The sequence below is a fragment of the Malaclemys terrapin genome, chromosome 23 (assembly GCF_027887155.1).
Source record: "Malaclemys terrapin pileata isolate rMalTer1 chromosome 23, rMalTer1.hap1, whole genome shotgun sequence".
In the NCBI taxonomy this organism is placed as follows: domain Eukaryota; kingdom Metazoa; phylum Chordata; order Testudines; family Emydidae; genus Malaclemys; species Malaclemys terrapin.
The window spans coordinates 2,731,527-2,749,381 of NC_071527.1; the positions used below are offsets into that span (position 1 = coordinate 2,731,527).

A 17,855-nucleotide genomic window follows, 5' to 3' on the forward strand; every position below is an offset into this window, starting at 1 on the left:
TGCTGGAATATGGGGGGTGGGGGAAGAGCTTGGCTGGACAATGCTCCAGGTCATGCAGGAAGTGTGGGGCGGAGCAGGAAATGGAACCTGGCTTTCCCTGGCCCAGGCTGGCCCCCGCCCCGTTGTTCACACTGAGTCCAAGGGGCTCGGCCATGCCCATGTACCTGGCAGTAGGAAGGGAGGCCGGGGTCGTAGAGGGCAGCCCGCAGGAGCCGCACCAGCAGGTCCTGCACCTCGCCCAGGCTGTCGTCCACGCCGAACAGCCCCTCCTGCAGGGTGCAGAGGCTGGGGACGTCCCGGGGCACCTCGAAGCCCAGGACCCGGCCGTAGCTGTGCAGGAACTCCACGATGGTGAGGCAGTCGGAGAAGGCCCCGCTGGGCAGGACCAGGCCGGGGATGCGGGAGAATGGCGGCAGGGGCTGGGGAAAAGAAAGAGAGGGCCGAGCGGCTGGTCAGCGGGGCCTAGTGGGTGGAGCCGGGACCCTACCAGGTTTTGGCATGGTTCCCTTCCACCCCCTGACCCCCAACACATGGGCATGTGATACCAGCCTCACCACCCCAAATGGGCCAGCACAAGAGGCACCAGGCCCCGCACCCCATGTGGGGGGCTTGCTCAGCCCTTGCCCTGTGGGGAGCCCACCCCGACCCACTCGTGGGAGCCCAGAGCAGCTGGGGGGACCCTCCAGGAAGCAGCAGAGCCAGAGGGGCACTAGCCTCGGGGGGCGGGACGGGGAGGGGACTGATCTCCCCGCCTCCCGCCAGGGGGTTCACCCAACCTGATGGTCGCCCAGGCACATGTCCTCCGTGGGCTTCTTCATCTCCTCTAAAATCATCTGCTGCCGGCGCCGCTCCTCCAGCCGCCGCTGGGCCAGCAGGTTCTTGTCCACCTTCCGCACAGCCTTGGCCTTCTCCTTGGGCCGCCCCTTCTCCTTGGGCCGCCCCTTCTCCTTGGGCTTCTCTGGCCGCGCCTTCTCCTTCTTCGCCTGGGGGACAGACAGAGCGGCGGAGAGGTGAGTCAGGAACACAGCCCCCCCTTCGTGTCTCCCCCCTGCCTCCCCCAAACCGGGCCCTCCACACCCACCTTGGCTTTCTTCTTGGCCTCCTTGGGCTTGGGCACTTTGGCCTCCTGCTTCTGTTTGTTCCTTGCCTGGAAGGGATAAAATCCACCTCAGGTGCTTGGCGGGGAGGGGAGTCCCAGACTGGGAGGGGGAAGTGAGACCCTCCCAGCTCCAACTGGGTGCCCCAGATGGAGGGAGGTTGAGGGAGCCCCTCCCCCAGCGCCGCTCGTACCTTTCGCCTCATCTTCTTCTTGATCTTGCTCATCTTCAGCTTGTCTTCGTCGCTGAGCACCTCTGCAAGTCGGGGGGGGGGGGGGGGGGGGGAGGAAAGAGTCAAGGGAGGAGCCTGGAACAGCGGGGGGGGGGGGGGGGGGCACCCCATAACCCACTCCCAGGCCGGGCACAGCTGTCTGGCCCTGGATTCCCGTGCCCCTGCAGCCGCACAGGCCTCTCTAGGCCCTCGCCCCGCTGGGGGGTGGGCAGGTCTGAGCTGTGGGTGTCACCTGGCGGAAGATTCATCTCTCCTGGTCGCTGGAGATGCGGGCACCACGTCCGCACGCTATCTGGAAGCTGCCATTCGACTGGCACAGTAGCGTTCACAGCAACGGGCGTGTGCCATGATGGGGGGCGGGGCACGACATGGGCCAGGGGTTGCACTGAATGGAGCAACCCCTGGTTGGGGCTGGGGCTGCAGTTGTCGACCCAGCCTGCCCGAGCGGACCCAAGCTCCGGTTGCATCAGCGAGGTGCCCAGAGGGCGCTGTCCCGGGCTGGCAGGGGAGATCAGGCCCACGGCACAGCGGGCAGAATGTCGCGTGGGAAGCCGCGCGGGGGGGGTCCCACTGGGGGAGTCTCACACCCTCCAGCTGGCAGCGTCTTAGCTGGGCTCCTCCCTGGACGGTGCCTTTGCCACGGGGGCGCGCAGCAGGTCGAGGGTGGGGCCGGATCCAGAGGGGTGCTGAGCTGCCCCGTCCCTGCTCTGAAATCAACGGGAGCGGCTGGCGCATCAGGGCAGGAGGCGTCCCCAGGAGCCATGCTCCCTTCGGGCACAGGGACCACCTGGCATGCGAGGAGGGGGGTACCTTGGGCTTCCAGTTTCTTCAGGAGCCTGGCGTCCGTCTTGCTCAGCAAGTCGGCCATCTTGGTCTTGGGGGGCCGGCCCCGGCCGCGCTTCACCTTGGGCGCCTCCTTGGCCTTGGCCTTCTCCTTCTCCGCATTCCGGGGGCGCCCGCGCTTGCCCGTGATGGCCTGGATGCGTGAGGGGATCTCCTCCCGGGTCAGCTTCACCCACTGCGAGCCCTGCGCGGGGGAGGGGAGAGCCAGACTGACCCCTGGGGTCTCCACACCAAGCCCTGGCCCGACCCCCCCACCCAAGGCCTGGGCCCCCGGGGAAGTCTCCTTTCATGCCCGTAGCAAGGGCGCCAGACGGCAGGGAGGCCCCGGGGAGCACAGGACGGGCTCCGACCTGCCAGCTGGCAACGCCACGGGGCCCCGGTGCCTGGGCCCTGCAAACCCTGCGCCTCGGGTGCATCCCCAATAAACGCCTCATCCCCCCCGCTCCCGGGCAGAGCTGGCTGCAGCCTGCGCCCCAGGGAAGGTGCCCACCTCGGGCGTGTCCCGCTCCTCATAGAAGTCTCCGACGGGCATGCGGGGGCTGAAGCTGAAGTGTTCACGCCGGACGTCCTGCACCACGTTCCGGCTCAGGTACTGGGGAAGAGACAAGGCAAAGGGGACTGATCAGGGTCCCGCGCTGGGCACAGGGCTCCCCCCGGCCAGGCACGGCCATCAGGACACCCCCCGTGCAGCCCAGCAGGCAACCCCCCCATTGTACACTGGGCATCGTCATGGGGGGCAGCCCATGACGGGCAGCTTCCAGGACAGAGAGTAAGCGGGGGGGGGGGGGGAATTGGGGGGCACCAGTTGAACTGCTGGGGCGCCCAGCAGCAGGGATCTGTCCGCTCCAACCCGCCATGCCAGCCTCCCCTCCCCAGCCCTCGACAGGGAGAGACGTTTACCTTGATCACCTCCGGGAATTGCTTCATCCTTTTGCCGCAGGGCCCGTAGTACCACGTCTCCCCCTGCCAGCGGTGGCTGCCCTTCTTGATTCGCACTTCCCTCCTCCACCTGCGCGGGAAAGGCCCGTCAGCGGCCGGCACCCACCTGGGCAGAGCACTGGTCGTTCCCACCCCCCTACCATTGGCCCCGGACCCCCCCCAGTCCCCCAAGTGCGGGGTGCCACCTACCCGTGCTGCAGGGGGAAGCGAACCTCCTCCGCCGTGGCGATCCGTCTGCGGGGGACTTCACCTGCCAAGACAGGGGGACAGTCACTCACCGAGCGCCGGCTGGTCGCTTACAGGCCGGGACAGGGGTGGGAACAGCCTGGGGAAAGCTGCTTCTCACCTACCCCTTGCTGATGCACTGAGCGGGGCCACCAGAGCCTCCAGGCAGCTGTCCTCAGCCACTTCCTCCTCCTCGTCCTCCTCCTCCAGACAGGCGGCTGGGGACTCCGGCTCCAGCAGGGGGCTGCGCTCCAGAGACCCCGATTCCTCCTCCCCTGGGTCGCCCCCATCCTGCAGGTCTAAGCTGCTGTCTGCAACACCAGGGAAGGACAGACACTCGTGGGGATGTGGGGCAGGGGATACGCCATCTGTCGGCGTTATTCCCCAGGCTGCCACCCCATGCTGTGTCGTCGTCGTCCCCCCCCCTCCACCGAGGCAATTCCAGCGAATTGTCTCTGCCCCCCCACCCATAGGGCAGGCCCTGGCACCCCCCTTTCCATGGGGGGGGGGGTGCGGCAGGATGAAACAAACCCTGTCAAGTCACGCGGCGAGTCTGCAGCCGAGCTGGGACGGCAGCCCCGGTGCCACGTCACCTCTGCTCTAACCGCTGAACTTCGCTTCCTGCAGAGCTGGAGAGGCCAGGCGCAGGGTTGGGGCGTAAGGAGGTTATGGCTCCCAATACGTCCCCTGCTAAAATCCTGCCGTGGGGGAACCGCCCCTTTGCCCCTACCGCTAGCCCCCGAACCTTGCTGCTTTTCATGGTTTGTCTGGGATTTTTCTCCCCTGGCTGGAGCCCTTAGAACACCCCATCCCCACCCCCAAATACGCCCGGCTTTCCACAGGCCCACCTCCCTGGGGGTACGCCGGCCATCTGTATCCACCTCTTACCCGGAGCTTGGAAGCTCTGTGGGGCAGGGATTGCCTTTCTTTGGGTACGGACAGCACCCAGCGCCGTGGGGCCCAGGCGTTGCCATTCACACACACTAGGCAGGATCCCTCCACGTCCTGCACCCACCTCCCCGGAAGGCAGTTCGAGATGGAGATGGCCCAGTGTCTGCTGGGACACGTAGTTCCCACCACCTGTGCGCTTTGCAAAGTAGCCCGGCCCAGCCCCAGGGCCACTCATGAGCCGGTTCCGCACCAGAGACACCCCCTACCTTGTAGGACGGCCTCCCCCAGGACAGGCGGCGAGTCGGGGCTGACGAAGAGCGAGGAGGGGGCCTGGCTGTCGTCCGGCAGCAGACTGAAGGAGCTGGAGTTGTTCAGGGAGGGGCTCTCGGAGCACTCGAGCGTCGAGATGTCTGGGGCAGCTTCCAGAGAAGACTTGTCGTTCACCAGCTGGGAGTTGTCCATCTCATAGAGATCTCCGGTCCCTGGGTCTGCAGGTGGGGATCGGAGTAAGACGCCTTAGGTGCGTCCTACCGGGGGCAAGCGTTCACCCCACCGTGGTTAGGGTCGCACCCGGGGAGGAGCTGGAATCTCCAGCTGGGGGTGGGGGGTGTCTGTTTGGGACGTTAAACCCACACTGCGCGCACTTCCAGTGATTCTGGCACACCAGGGGTTAATGGATTTCGCTGGCTCCAGCACACCAGGGGTTAATGGATTTCGCTGGCTCTAGCCACGCCCCCCCCCATCCTTTGGGAACCGAAACCCAAGATGGCTGTGTAATAACCATCCCGGAAGTGAGTGGGGCTGGGTGACTGTGTATAAGGAAGCCTGGCCCTTTAAACAAGGAAGCCAGGTCCTGTAACCCCACCCCTATTGGGAGGGATTTCGTGACTCCGCCTACCAGTGGGAGGGATTCCCCAGCCGGAGGGGTATAAGAGGCAGTGTGTGTGTGTCCCTCCCGCCCCCAGTGCTGATCTGACAGGCTCTGGGCAGAGCTGGGGGAGGAAGTTCGCACTTAGAGACCATGTGAACCTGGAGCTCTGCCTCCGGGGGTCTCAGCCCCCCAACTGACCCTGCTGCTGGGGCCGACTGGCTCAGGCCAAAGGGAGGTGGGAAGAGTTTGCCAGGACCAGAAAGGGACATTTTTCAAGGACCGGGATGGGGGCCAGCAAATAGTCAGTGGCTTCATAGACGCCCTCGGCGCCAGACTTCCCAGTGGCCTGAGCCCCAGACCCGTAACGCAAGCGGGGCAACAGACGGAGCCTTTGATTGGTCAAGAGCCAGCCTGTTTCACGAACCTGCCCCCCCTCACCCCAGATCGAAGAGGCTCTTTGAATATCTCACATACCCCGAGCGGTGCTCTCTGGCCCCACAGCCAGTCGGCCTGGGAGCTTCCCCACGGCCGGCGCACGGAGCCCCAGGAGAGAGCCTGTTTAATGCCAATGCATTGGGTGGCCAACCTCCCGGGGAAGGGGATCCACCTTCCCTACCTCTAGCCAGCGACTCGAAGGGCTCCAGGGGGTCTTCGCTCAGGAGGGGCGGGTCTGCCAGGGGGCCGGCGATGGCGGAGGCGTCGCCCAGGCAGCTCCCAGCGGTGTCTGGGGACAAGACGGACGCTTCCTGGCTGAGCGGCTCCACGGCTGGCCCGGAGCTGTTGTAGCTGCACATTTTCAGGTCTAGAAACAACCGGCCCCCCACAACCCAAAGAGAGCACGTTAATGCAACCCTTCCTTCTCCCCCCACCCTCCTGGACACAGGTATGGGAGCCCCCCCTCAGCAGGGACCAGACAGCTCCAGACAGCAGCCCCGGTTCCCATCCAGCCAAGCCAGGAAGACAGTGCTTGGGCACGACGTTTGTTATGGGCAGCTCAGCGGGGCCCCCACTCCAACACCCCCCCCGCCCGCCGTGGCACAATTACTGTTCCCCACCCCCCCAGACCGGGGTTTCCGCACCACTTTTCCCAACACGTCCTGGGGGGGGGGGGAGGAGGGGGGGGGCTCGTGGCAAGTTTGCCGACTTGTCTCTTCCTTCCTTCGGGAGGGGGAGCCCCCCGCCCGGCGCACCCCTCCCGGGGTCATGGGCTCGATCCTCAACCCCCGCCCTCAGGGAATTCCCCATGCACGCTGGGGAGCGAGGGGCATCTGCGAGTGCAGAACACAGGTGGGGAGCCGGGGCAGTGCCGCTGGGCCCACCTCTTCCACCGCTGCTGAAAAAGCCCTTGGGGCGCAGTGCAGGGGGCCCAACTCGGAGCACTCCCAGGGCAGCTCTACACCACAGCAGGGATTGGAGCCGGGGGGCAGAGGGGTTGATTTAGACCTGGCCCCCGCCCCCACACAGCAGCACTCGAGGAGCTGATAACACAGCCCTGGGGGGTTCTGGTCCCTGAACGTGCCAGTCCCGTCAGCTCCCGCTACCAACTATCCCAGGCCAGCGCCACTCACCCGGCTGCGTCTCCTCTAGCTCCTTGCTGCCCATCAGAGCGGCGCCGGTCTCCTCGCCCACAGGCGGCATCTCCTTTGCCGCCAAGGACCCCTCCTGGCCGGTGCCCGGCTCGTCCTGCGGCGGCGAGAAAGGCTGGGCGCCGGAGTCCAGCATCGGGGAGGGCTGGGAGGCCGTGTAGAAACCGCTGGCGCCGTTTGGCATGAGCTCGAAGCTCTGATCCTGGAAGTCGTACAGTTCCTGCGAATCGAAGCTCAGACCCATGGAGCCGGCGGTGCCGTTGGCCCAGAACTCCTGGCCCGCCCTGGGGTTAGTGTTGTGCCCCGGGGATGCCGGCCGGGCGCCCCCGAGGATGCCGTTGAGCGGGTACTGTCCGAGGCCGGAGAACTGGGAGACGCCAGGGGTCTCCTTGAGGCTGCCGGGCTGGTACGGCGGGTAGTTCCAGAGATAGTCGTACGGGTGGGGGAGAGCAGAGGCATCGGGGGAGTGCCCAGCAGAAAAGGTCCCTGAAGTACTAGTGTGAGATACAGTAGATAAGCCATTCCCATTCATGTCGCCATTCAGGCCTGCCGAGGGAAAGGCAGAGCCGTCGGTTAATTGGTCGCACCGGGGACATAGATGGGGGGGAGGGGAACCCGGCTTTCCTCTCCGCGGGGAAGAGCCCAGCTGAGGGGGGAAAGCCAGCGGATGTGGGGCAGGGGTGAAGGATCTTCCCTGAAACAGCTCAACTGGAGAGTGTGGGGCACAGACACCCCCACATACAGGCAACTCTAGGCCTGGGACAGCAGCCGGGAACAGGCAGCCACAGAAGAGCTGCCCATGGGGAGCACCTCGCCCGACCCAGATGAGGTCCTGCCGTCCAGCTCCCCGGCCCCCTAGAGAGCATGGTACGGAGGGCGCCGAGAAAGCCGGCTGCAGACTGACAACCCCCACCCCATGCACGCAGGTCACCCAGCACAAAATGGGGCCTTGGGGAGATGGGAGGGTTGGTCTGATTTCTCCCCAGCTGCCCGGGTCTCTCCCTGGCTCCCCCATGGGCTGGGGCAGGGTACTGTGCCCCAGAGGCTGGGACCCTCCGTCCCGGGAGAAGCAGGCCTTGGAGACCTGCCGCAGACTGGAACCATGTGGCCAGCCGCCCGTTGGCATCCGAGCCACCCAGAGCCACGGGAAGTTTGGCAGCTCGGGTTGTGAGCCGGAGGGGGGGCTGCCCCGGCAAACATCCCCAGGAGAGGGAGAACGCGCAGGCCGGGGTGAAACCCGCCGAACTGCCCCGGCGCCGGAGTCCCGTGGGGATTAGCTGCCCCTCGGCTGGGCTGCTGGCAAGATCAGCTGAGCAGCCAAATCCATGCAGAGACCCGTCCTGGCAAGTCCTTTCTCTTCTAGGATGAAGCGATCCCAAACAGAGCCCCATCCCCTCCGCTAATCCCCTCCAACCCAGCCAGGATCCCACCCCCCCAGGCTCCTCTCCTGCGCCCAGCCCAGCGTCTGCCCTGTGGCCCAGCTGCCTTCAAACCGGGTGAACTGGTCCTCTCTGGTGGCCGCCTCCTTGGGAGGACGGTCCCCCGGCCCAGGGCAGCCTGGGCAACTGGCCCCCTCCAAGCCCCACCTTCCTGCTCTCAGCGCCTGGGTCTCCTGCCTCAGGCAGTCCAGTCCTGCTCCCGCTGGAGCGAACCCAACGCCAACCCCCACATTGGCCGGCAATAGACCAGGGACAGGAGAGTCTAGACACGGCTTCCTTCCTTCTGCTGCAGGGGGCTCCGTCCACTCCAGCAGGGGGTGCCCAACTCCTCGGGACCCCCCTGCTCTCTCAAGGGAAGCACCACCACTGGGGACAATTCAAACCCAAGTCCTGGAGGATGGACCTGGCCAGATCAGTCCTGCCTCAGCCCCCGTGTCCAGGACCCCAGCCCCCAGCAAACCTGCCGACCAGGCCGCTCGGACGCGTGACACCAGTCAAAACGACGCAGGGTTTGTGCGGGAAGTGGGATCTAGTGAGTTAGAGCAGCAGGCCTGAAACCCAGGACTCCTGGGTTCTTTTCCCATCAGACACTGACTCTGTGCAGCCAGTGGAGATCCTCGGCTTGCCAGGAAGGGGCGGGTGGTCACTGCGGTTGTTAAGCACCCCAGGGTGCTAGAGACCAGCGGAGGGTTCTTATTTCTGAAGGTGGGTGGGCCAAAGGGTCCAAGCCCACTCAGAGGCCAGCCCCCCGCGCACTTACCTTTCCCTTGCGGGGGGAAGTTGATCGGAGACCCGTTAGTGTAGAGGCTGTCCCCTGAGGAAGGGGCAGGCTTCAGTCCTGAGGCAGTGGGGACAGAGGGGAGGCCAGGGAAGTTAAAATGGTTGTTCGTTTCCATTTCTGAGGAGAGAAGAGACGAGACACCAAAGGGTTAAACATGCCCTGACCTGACACCGGTGCCCAGGCAGTCCCCCCCACGCCCCACAAACTGCGTACAATGCACCCACCACCAGCTAGACACCAGGCAAGGATCAAGGCCAGGTACCCAAGCTCCTTGCCTCGAGGGAGGGGCTGGATGGAAAACAAGCGGAGACGGAGAGCGGTGCACTGAAAAGTCCTCCCCGGAAGGAGGCCGAACAGGTGCGAAAGCAACCGAATCGCAATCAGTAGAAGGAAAGTGGACGCGGAAACCACGGTGCGAAATCCCGGCCCGCGTGACGCTGACAGCTCCAGGCTCTGAGAAAAGCTGCCGGGTCCCCACTTCCCATCCCTGCAGCAGCCCCCACAAGCCAGCAGCCCTCCGGTAAACAAACCGGCGTCGGCGTAAGACGGCGCTGTGCGGCTGCGCTGGGAGCTTCACGGAGGGAAGCGTCTATCGGGAGATCTCACGTGCTCCCGGCCCCGGATTCGGTTTTGCGTTAAACTCGGCCACTCTGCGGCTAGTCGGGGCTGTGGAGAGTTTCGGCTGTAGCCGGAGGGATCCCACGGGGCTGCTTCTAGCATCTTCCCACCAGCGGGCCGGCGTGTTTCAGTTCAGGATCCTCACCCCCCTCCCAGGCCGGGAGCTGTTTGCCCATTTCACTGGGGAAAAAGCAGCATTTCCTGTTGCCGAGATCCACGCGAAAGAGACCAGCCAGCCGAAATAAGCCAGGGAACGTCATCCCAGGGCACAGAGCCCAGCAACCTCGGCACTTGGCTTTCTGACGGGTCACTCCTGCCTGAGCGGCGCCTCCCAGACACACCCACCCACCACGCCAGCTGGGTGTGGGTCGGATCTTTCGGTTGCTGTCTCACATACACAAAGGGCCAGGGCTAACCACACGTCTGGACGGCTGCCCAGCGCCTCCCCGTATAAAGGAATGGGGACAAGGAGTTAATGCAGGACTCCGCCTGCCCCCGGCCTGCTTTCTATTAGTCCTTTATTCACTAGACTCCTTCTCTCTAAGTGGGCGGATTAGCCCCATTTCACAGACGGGGCAGAGAGAGATGGACATGCTTCCCCACGGCCACCCAGCGAGCCAGAGTCGAGAAGAGACCCCAGAAGTCCTAGTCTCCCCACTCCCCATCTCTAACCACTGGCCTCCCATCATCTCCAACTCCCCGTGGGCGGCTCCAGGGAATTCATACACCCGACAGCCCGCAGTGCAAACAAAACCTGAAATTCAGCCTGACCGATTCCCCCGGGACTGCTGCTCCTTTCCTCTTCGATGGCTTCTGGAACAAGCCCTTCAGGGTACCTCTGCCCGCTCCCAACTCCAGGAGAAAGTCCCCCTGACCCAGGCACCAGCCTTAGCCAGCAGGCACCAGCCTTAGCCAGCAAGGAAAGCAAACGCCGACCCCTTCCCGGACGTCGTAGCTTTCTAGCAGGCGAATGCCGGTATCCCCAAGAGACCCCAACTGCCGATGGGGCGCGTGCCTAGGAAAAGGCAGGCCACCCTTCAGGGCTCAGGGAAAGGAGACGCGGAGAGGGGAAGTGACTTGTCTGAGGTCATCCTGCAGCAGAGATGGTTGAGGACCCAGCTCGGTTCCCCACGCAGGCCACGGTGGATTCCGCTCCGCCTCATTGAGTTCCAACGCAAGGGTTTAAACACAGCAGGGCTGAGGGCCGGCGGGAGCCCAGCAGCCGCTGCTCTCGGAGGGCCGCACCGAGGCCACGGCCTTGCAAGCAACAGCAGGCCAGGCCTGGAGTGTCGAAAGAGAGACCGGCGATTTCATCACTCTCTGTGGCGTTCGCTGCAATGCCCCCAGCCTGGAGGAGCCCCGCGGGCTGCTCCCCGTCAGCGCAGGATAACGACAGCGTCTGATTCACCAACTCGGGAAATTTCATCTCGCACGCGGGGGGCCGCCCCCCCTCGCTATTGCTTCGGGAGATTCCTCCGCCCCATCCGTGCTGCTAACTGGGGAACAGGTCACATTCACTAGCGATCAGCCGAGAAAGTGACCTCCCCCCCCCCTCCTTTCAGAGACACGTCTCCCTTTCACAGCCACACCAAGAGTCCCCCACTGCACGGAGCATCCCGGCTTGCTCCTACAAGCCACAACAAGAAGAGTTCTTCAGCCAGCACCTGCACTGGGGAACCTGAACCAGACGCAGTAGCGTGGTTATAAAAAACAAAACAAAAAAACCAACACCACACCTTTCCGGGACACCCCAGCAGCAGTTTTCTGGGGCTGGGAAAACCGGTTTCTGGCCCTTTAAGGGCCAGAGGAGGAGTCGAGAAGCCGGAACCAGACAGGTGGCTGCTGCAGGGTCAGCTTTGAGAGCACGGGGACAAGCCAGGCCGGTGCCAAGGTGAAGGGAGGTGCTGGGGACGGGAGGGCGAGGTAGCTAACCGGGGGCGGGCGGAGGAACCTCAGCCTTAGGAAAGCAGCTAGGAGGAGGAGCGTAAGTGCGGCCTGGCTAAGAAGGAACCAAATAAAAGCAGGGAAGATGGGGAATTAATTACAGCGACGGAGGAGGGAGATTAATAGGATGGCAGCGGTTCGACTAATAGGGTCAGGGTTTGAAAGCAGGAGCTGCGGCTGCGAGAGAACATTGGCTGTAGCAGCAAGCTGAGCTCCTCCCCAGATGAGCGACACTGGAGGCGAGCGGGCGTCATTCGCCTGATGGGGGTATTGATCGCAGGGCAGTACCGGCACCGGCAGCTTCCAGACGCCTCTCTCTGACCTCTCCCCTCGGTAACTGATGTGTCCGTCCAGCCCACCCACAGACACATCTCCATTGGCCTAGGCCGGCCCACGGCCCAGCATGGACAGATCTGGGCAGCATCCGATTCCTTTGAAACAAACAGCAGCTTCCCCCCACCCCAAAACACCCGCAAATCCCATCCCAACAACCCCAGTCCTCAGCTCCCGCCCAGAAACGAGCCACGCGCCCCAACCGTCCAGCCACCTCCCCACACCCGAGCAGGAGACAGAATTAGGTGGTGACAAGAACAAGGAGGATTCTGGACCCAGAGATCCGGAGCAAATTAGAAACATCACAGCCAGGCCCGGGCGTGGGGGCTAATGGAGGCAATTGTGATCAGTTTGGAGAGCAGGGCAGCGGGATGTTTAGAAACCCACGAAGCAGCTCGCAGAACCTTGGAACCAGCCAGAAGCTTTCAAGAGGCAGCAGCTGAGACTTTAGGCCCTGTATTATTTTAGGCTAAACCCAACGCCGAGTGAAACGCGAGTGGGTGGTTTGTTTTGTTGATTTCATTTCGATTAAAAACAGGGGGGTTCTTTGCTTGCGATTTCAGCCTCTCCAACGCAGGTTTTTTGCCAAGCCAACATGGCAACAGACTATTGATACATTTGCGGCAGCGCCAACAACATGCTCTGTGTTTCCCCCCACCACTTCAGATCTATCTATCCACGAGGGGTTAACCGAAGGGGTGATTTTAAACCAGTTTCTTTAAAGCACCGTAACCTGTGCGTGCGCCTCCTTATATTGGTTCCTATCCGGCTTATACATCCGTTTGTAACTCACATCGGTAACCGGACAGGTGCAAACTGAACCAACGTAACCAGTTTGAAACCAATATATACCCACGTCCGCACACAGGAGCTGAACCGGTTCACACAGATTTGAATTAAACTGGGGCAACTTGTGCCTAGACAAGCCTGTAAAACTGGTCCCTGCTCAGGAACAATAGATGGTTTTAGGCCCAGCCAAGCCAGGGATTTTGTCCTGGCACAACCATGTCTGGTCAGGGGTGGGAGATTTTTTGGGGGGGCTATCCAGTTACACCAGTACGACCCTTAGTATGAACACTGTTACCCCAGCAGAGCTCATTTCCATGGGATAACCGCATCAACGCTAGGGGAACGGAACATTTCTCCTGGACTTGTTAAAGCGGTACATCTTGTGCGTTCAGACAAGGCCTTCTACCCATCAGCAAGGTCCGCCAGAGGCGGGGGGGGTGTTCAGTGCAGACAGGGTCTGGGCCTCACTCATCCACAAGGGACCCAAATGAAAGAGGGAAACCGCCTATAAAACACAAGCGTGAGAAAGGCCTAGCCAGGGGAACCAAGAGCGAGGGATAAACACGCCCAGCGTCAGTGGCCACCGAGTTAGATTTGTAAGGTCCCCCCCCCCCCCTCCCCGTTCCGGCTTGTCCCCAAGGGCCTTTAACTCACCCGGGGAAACGGCGAGCTCTGAAATAGGGTTTTTACATTTGACTTTGACCCTTGAAGGTAATTGTTAACAGGCAGAGACGGACCCCGGGCCGGGCAGGTTCCCGAGCTCCGGGAGGGTTTGAAAAGAGAGAGAGAGAGAGAAAAAAAAAAAAAAAAAAAAAAAAGGACATTTCAAAAACAACAAGAGACGCAACAAACCCAGCTGCCATTTCCCAGCCACTTCCTGGGGGGGGGGGGGGGAGGGGGGGGGGATGGGATGCTGGCACCAGGGCTCTGGGTGTGAGACAGCCCCGGACCCCACAGGGGATTTCCCCCCCTCAGGCCCCCCCAAACCTGGGGGATCCCCCCAGCCACACAGCGGGGACTCCCCTGGCTCTCCTGTGATCTCACCCAAGGATTCCGCCCTCCCCCACCACACACAGGAGATCCCCCCCCAGCTATTCCCCCCCCCCAAAAAAAAAACCACACCAGGAGGGGATCCCGCAACAACCACATCCCAAGCCACGCACAGGGGGCCCGCACCCCCCCTTCCCACGCAGAGGGATCCCTAACTGGGAGCCAGGGCTCCTGGGGGGTCTACCCCGCACCCCAAAACCCACCGAGCACAGGGAATCCCCCCCCCTTCCAAGAGGGAATCCCCCAAACCCAGCCCAGGGGGTCCCCCATAACCCAGTCCCAGGGGGGTCCCCCATAACCCAGCCCCCCCCAAACCCAATCCCAGGGGGGTCCCCCATAACCCAGCCCCCCCAAACCCAGCCCCAGGGGGGTCCCCTGCCCAGGCTGCGGGGGGGCTCTCCCGCCCCCCCTCCCTGCCCCCCCGGACCTGGAGCGGCGGGCGGTGCCGGGCCCGGCTCGGCGCCCCGGCGGCGGGTCCCGCTCACATGGCCCGGGCCGGGCTGCGGGCTCGGGGCGGGCTCAGCATGGCCGGGTCCGGGCAGCCGCGCTGGGCAGGAAGCGAGGCCGGGCAGGGAGCCGGGTCCTAGCGCCGCCCTGTTCCCGCCCCCCCGGGTCCTAGCGCCGCCCTGTTCCCCCCGCCGGGATTGGGGGGGGCGGGTCCTAGCGCCGCCCCGCTGCCCCACTTGGGGGGCCAGGCTGGGTCCTAGCACTGCCTGTAGCTGCCCACGGGGCGGGCTGTACCAACGCTGGGCCCCTCAAGCTGAGTCCCAGAGAATGGGGGTGTCCCCAAGGATACGGGGGGGGGGCTGTCAGGGAGGACACCAGGGACACAGAGGGGGAGGGGCTAGCAGGGTGGGAGAGGTCCTGATGGGGAGAGGGGTGGGGGGCACCAAGGACACAGAGAGAAAGGGTCACCACGGTAGGACTCCCCAGTGTGATGCCAGCCTGGGAGACTTTGGGGAGCCCCCTCCCACAAGTTGCAGGGGGTGTTCTCTCCCCTTCCTTAGCTAAAGCTCTAGGCCCCCCCCCACACACACTCACTCACTCAGGCAGGGGCATCTCCTTAGCTTCACCTCCCTCCTCTATTCAGTCCCATCCCCAGATACCCCCACACCCAGCTCCAACTCACAGCTCCCCTCCTGCCCCCAAAGGGACCCCCTGCCCCCCTCTAGAGCTCATGGTGCTTTACAGTGGGGCAGAGCCAGCACACCCCACCTTGCCGAGGGGAGACCGAGGCACCCAAGGGAGTCACAGCAGGGAACAGAACCCAGGAGCCCTGGATCACAACCCCACCTCTGCTCTAGACCCCACTCCCTGCCCAGAGCCGGGCGCGGAACCCAGGAGTCCTGGCTCCCCATACTGTGCTCTAACCATTAGGCAATGCCACCCATCCTCCGCAGCACTTCATTTCGTCACTCCCCCCTCCCCAAATCCGAGCTCCACAGACTCCCATATGAACGGCCCCTTTCTCCTACCCACCCCCCATCCCCATCCTGCCTCCCCAGTCATTCTAGGCTCCACTTTAAAAAGCCACTCCTCGTTCCCAAAAATCCCTCTGTGGATCTGCTGCAGCCAGTCTCCCCCCCCATAAATCCAGCTTCCCGCCCACCCACCCCCCGGTCAGGTCACAAGAGCCTTCTCCTCTGCAGCTCCTACTGCCAGGAACCGGCTCCCTGCCTCTCCCAACCAGGGAGCCTCCCAGTTCTCCTTTCACCTCCCTCTCACTCGCGCGCACAGCTCAGGAAAGCACAGAAGACGCCCCCCTAAGCGTAGCCAACTAGATCCCGAGCCCTTACAGCCTCTCCCTGGTGCATCCTGCGTCCCCACTGCCCGGCTCCCAGGAGCGCAAACAATCCCAACCCCAGGCCAGACCCCCACCCCACATCACAGATGAGCCCCAGGGGCAGAGTCGAGAACCAGCCTTGGTGGGCAGCGGGCGTCGATCACCCCATTGTGGATCGGAATCTGGATCCGAAGCCCCATCCCTGTGACCCACAAAGCAGGGGGGGTCTGACGAGCTCCTAGCAGGAGAACGTGGATGCTGGACCTCCAGTGGCTGCATCTCCTGGCTCTGCCGAGCCGGGTCCAGACGCCAGTGACTGGAGCGTTCCAGCGGCCGTAGCGTCAGCAGATTGGCGCTGCTGGAATTCATCAGCTGCCCCGAGATGGCTCCCTGGCGGCTCCGGGGGGGAAGGTGGAGGACAAGGAGGGGCACACGCACAGATCAGAACCGATCCGGGGGGGGCGCAGGGAGCGGGCAGCCGGAGATGGAGAAATAGGACAGTGCCAGCGGGCACAACAAGGCCCCCCCAGCCGTCTCCCGGTGCCGAATGCTGACTCAGCCAGACAGCTCGGTATTGTTATCTGCCCTCTCCCAGGCCTCTCGCCCAAAGATCTCAAAGCACTCCACTGAGCCACCAGCTAATCCATCAGCACAGCCCCTCCGGGAGGCAGGCATCACTCCCATGTTACAAGTGGCGAAACTGAGGCACGAGCCGGGGAAACGACTCACCCACCCCACCCCCCAAGGCGGCGCAGCAAGTCAGTGCGAAGAAAATAACCCAGGAGTCCTAGCACACCCATCCCCCCAGCCTTGCATCCCAAGCCGGTCCTAGCTCCACTTCCTGTGGCAGTCAGTAGGACGCAGGCCGAGACCTAGGGCCTGCCGGGGGGAGCGGGGAGTGTCTACGTACTGGCCTCGACCAGCCTGGCCCCACGGGACGGCACATGCAGCGGGGAAGATGGAACGGGCACGGTGGGGAGGAGACGACTCCTGAATCCACGGGGACGGGGACCTGAGCTGAGAACGTCAGACTCATCACACAGAGTTCGAACCCCCCCCCCGATGGCCAATTAGTTACATCCCCCCCCCACACACACACCCCCACCCTCTCACCTGCCCTCCTCAGACTACAATCCAGGGGGGCACAAGCAGGCCAGCCCAGGACTCCAAGCCCCACGGGCATTTGCAGGCCCAGCCCCCCCGCTCCCAGCTCTCGCTAGGAACGCGGCATTCAGCTGCCCTTTGGTGCAGCCCCCGGGGGGGGGGTCCCAGCGCTCTCCCCATTGTCGCGCAGAGCCCAGCTCAGCCAGTCCCCCTCCCCCCCAGCCTGCCTCCCCGCAGGGGCGCGGGGCGCACCAGGCAGCCCCATTAGCGAGAGCCGCGCTCAGCTCCCGTTGGGGGCGGGGGCTTCGCTCGCCTCCGATGCCAGAGGCGTAAGTAGGTTACAGAGAGAGGCTGCGGTAATCCCAAGCGGGGGGGGGGGGGGGTTGGCATGGGAGGGGGGCGGGTGGATGGAGCAGGCCTCCAGCATGGCTTGATGGGCTGAGCAAATCTGGGAGGGAAGGGGCTGTAGGGGAGGTGGGATGCAGGGGATCCCCCCTCCCCATTCATGCGCAGAGCCCCTGCCAAGCACAGAGCTGGGCACATGGTCCTGCCCGGCGAGCTCCCCAAATCGCACAGGGCCACTTTCCCCCCCCAGAGCTCGGGGGACCCCTCTCTGAAACAGCCCCCCCTCCATCTGCTCCTGGGGCCACAGGGGGAAGGAGCAGGGAGGGGTTTCCAGCCTGCAGGGTTGCAGACGGGGGTGCCAAACAGCTCCCCTTGACTCAAAGGCTGGGGCGATCCAGGACGAGATGACTCCCATCTCCACACACACACCCCCGAAAGGCTTCCAGCCCCTCCCACCTGCATCACTGCTCTCCCTGGACCTCCACAGCCCCCCTCCCCATCTCATCCCTCCTCTTGTAGGAAGCCTCCAGGCCCCAGGCTCTGAACTCAAAGCAATTAGGGGGGGCTGCCTCTGGACCCTGCTGCTCTCCTGCCTCCGTGCCACCCAAGGGTGCAGATCCCCCTGTCCCCGGGGGCATCCTAGCCACGTCTCCAAGCAGGTGCAGGGGGCGGGGGCTGCTGCCCCAAGAATCAGAAGTGGGTGGGAAGAGAAGGGACGCTGTATCCGCCTGGGCTGGCTCTCCCCCCCTCCCTGCGCAGGGGGGCTGGCTGGATCGACCCGCTAGCCAGCACGGGCCCCACCCACACCCACTGCTGCCGGGTTGGTCTATTTCTAAACCCTTTTGCTTTTCTCCTGCTCAATTCCTGCCAGTTCTGAACCTTCCACCCCATCCCAGTGGCCCCCCAAACCCCCTATCCCAGCAGCCCCAACTCCCAGAGCCCCCCGGCCCAATGTCCCCCCGACTCTCCCACAGCCGCCAAGCCC

General features: G+C 63.8%; 1 protein-coding gene across 7 annotated transcripts in view; it reads right to left on the reverse strand.

Annotated features, from left to right (window-relative positions):
• BAZ2A (bromodomain adjacent to zinc finger domain 2A) overlaps window positions 1-17,855 on the reverse strand; it is a 39,500-nt gene that overhangs the window by 18,378 nt on the left and 3,267 nt on the right. For 3 of the 7 annotated variants that reach the window (XM_054012232.1, XM_054012236.1, XM_054012239.1), the window contains 13 exons: window positions 8,884-9,021; window positions 6,667-7,230; window positions 5,715-5,900; window positions 4,494-4,715; window positions 3,462-3,647; window positions 3,301-3,361; window positions 3,073-3,181; window positions 2,663-2,764; window positions 2,140-2,356; window positions 1,291-1,352; window positions 1,082-1,147; window positions 777-983; window positions 165-419 (listed from right to left, as the gene is read on the reverse strand). In XM_054012232.1, coding sequence (XP_053868207.1) covers window positions 165-419; window positions 777-983; window positions 1,082-1,147; window positions 1,291-1,352; window positions 2,140-2,356; window positions 2,663-2,764; window positions 3,073-3,181; window positions 3,301-3,361; window positions 3,462-3,647; window positions 4,494-4,715; window positions 5,715-5,900; window positions 6,667-7,230; window positions 8,884-9,019 — 2,373 coding nt within the window. In that variant the 5' untranslated portion in view covers window positions 9,020-9,021. Of the gene's footprint in view, window positions 1-164; window positions 420-776; window positions 984-1,081; window positions 1,148-1,290; window positions 1,353-2,139; window positions 2,357-2,662; window positions 2,765-3,072; window positions 3,182-3,300; window positions 3,362-3,461; window positions 3,648-4,493; window positions 4,716-5,714; window positions 5,901-6,666; window positions 7,231-8,883; window positions 9,022-9,128; window positions 9,145-9,434; window positions 10,184-13,242; window positions 13,383-14,065; window positions 14,147-17,855 lie in introns of those variants that run through there. The other 4 variants (XM_054012235.1, XM_054012234.1, XM_054012233.1 and 1 more) reach the window with 4 other exon arrangements.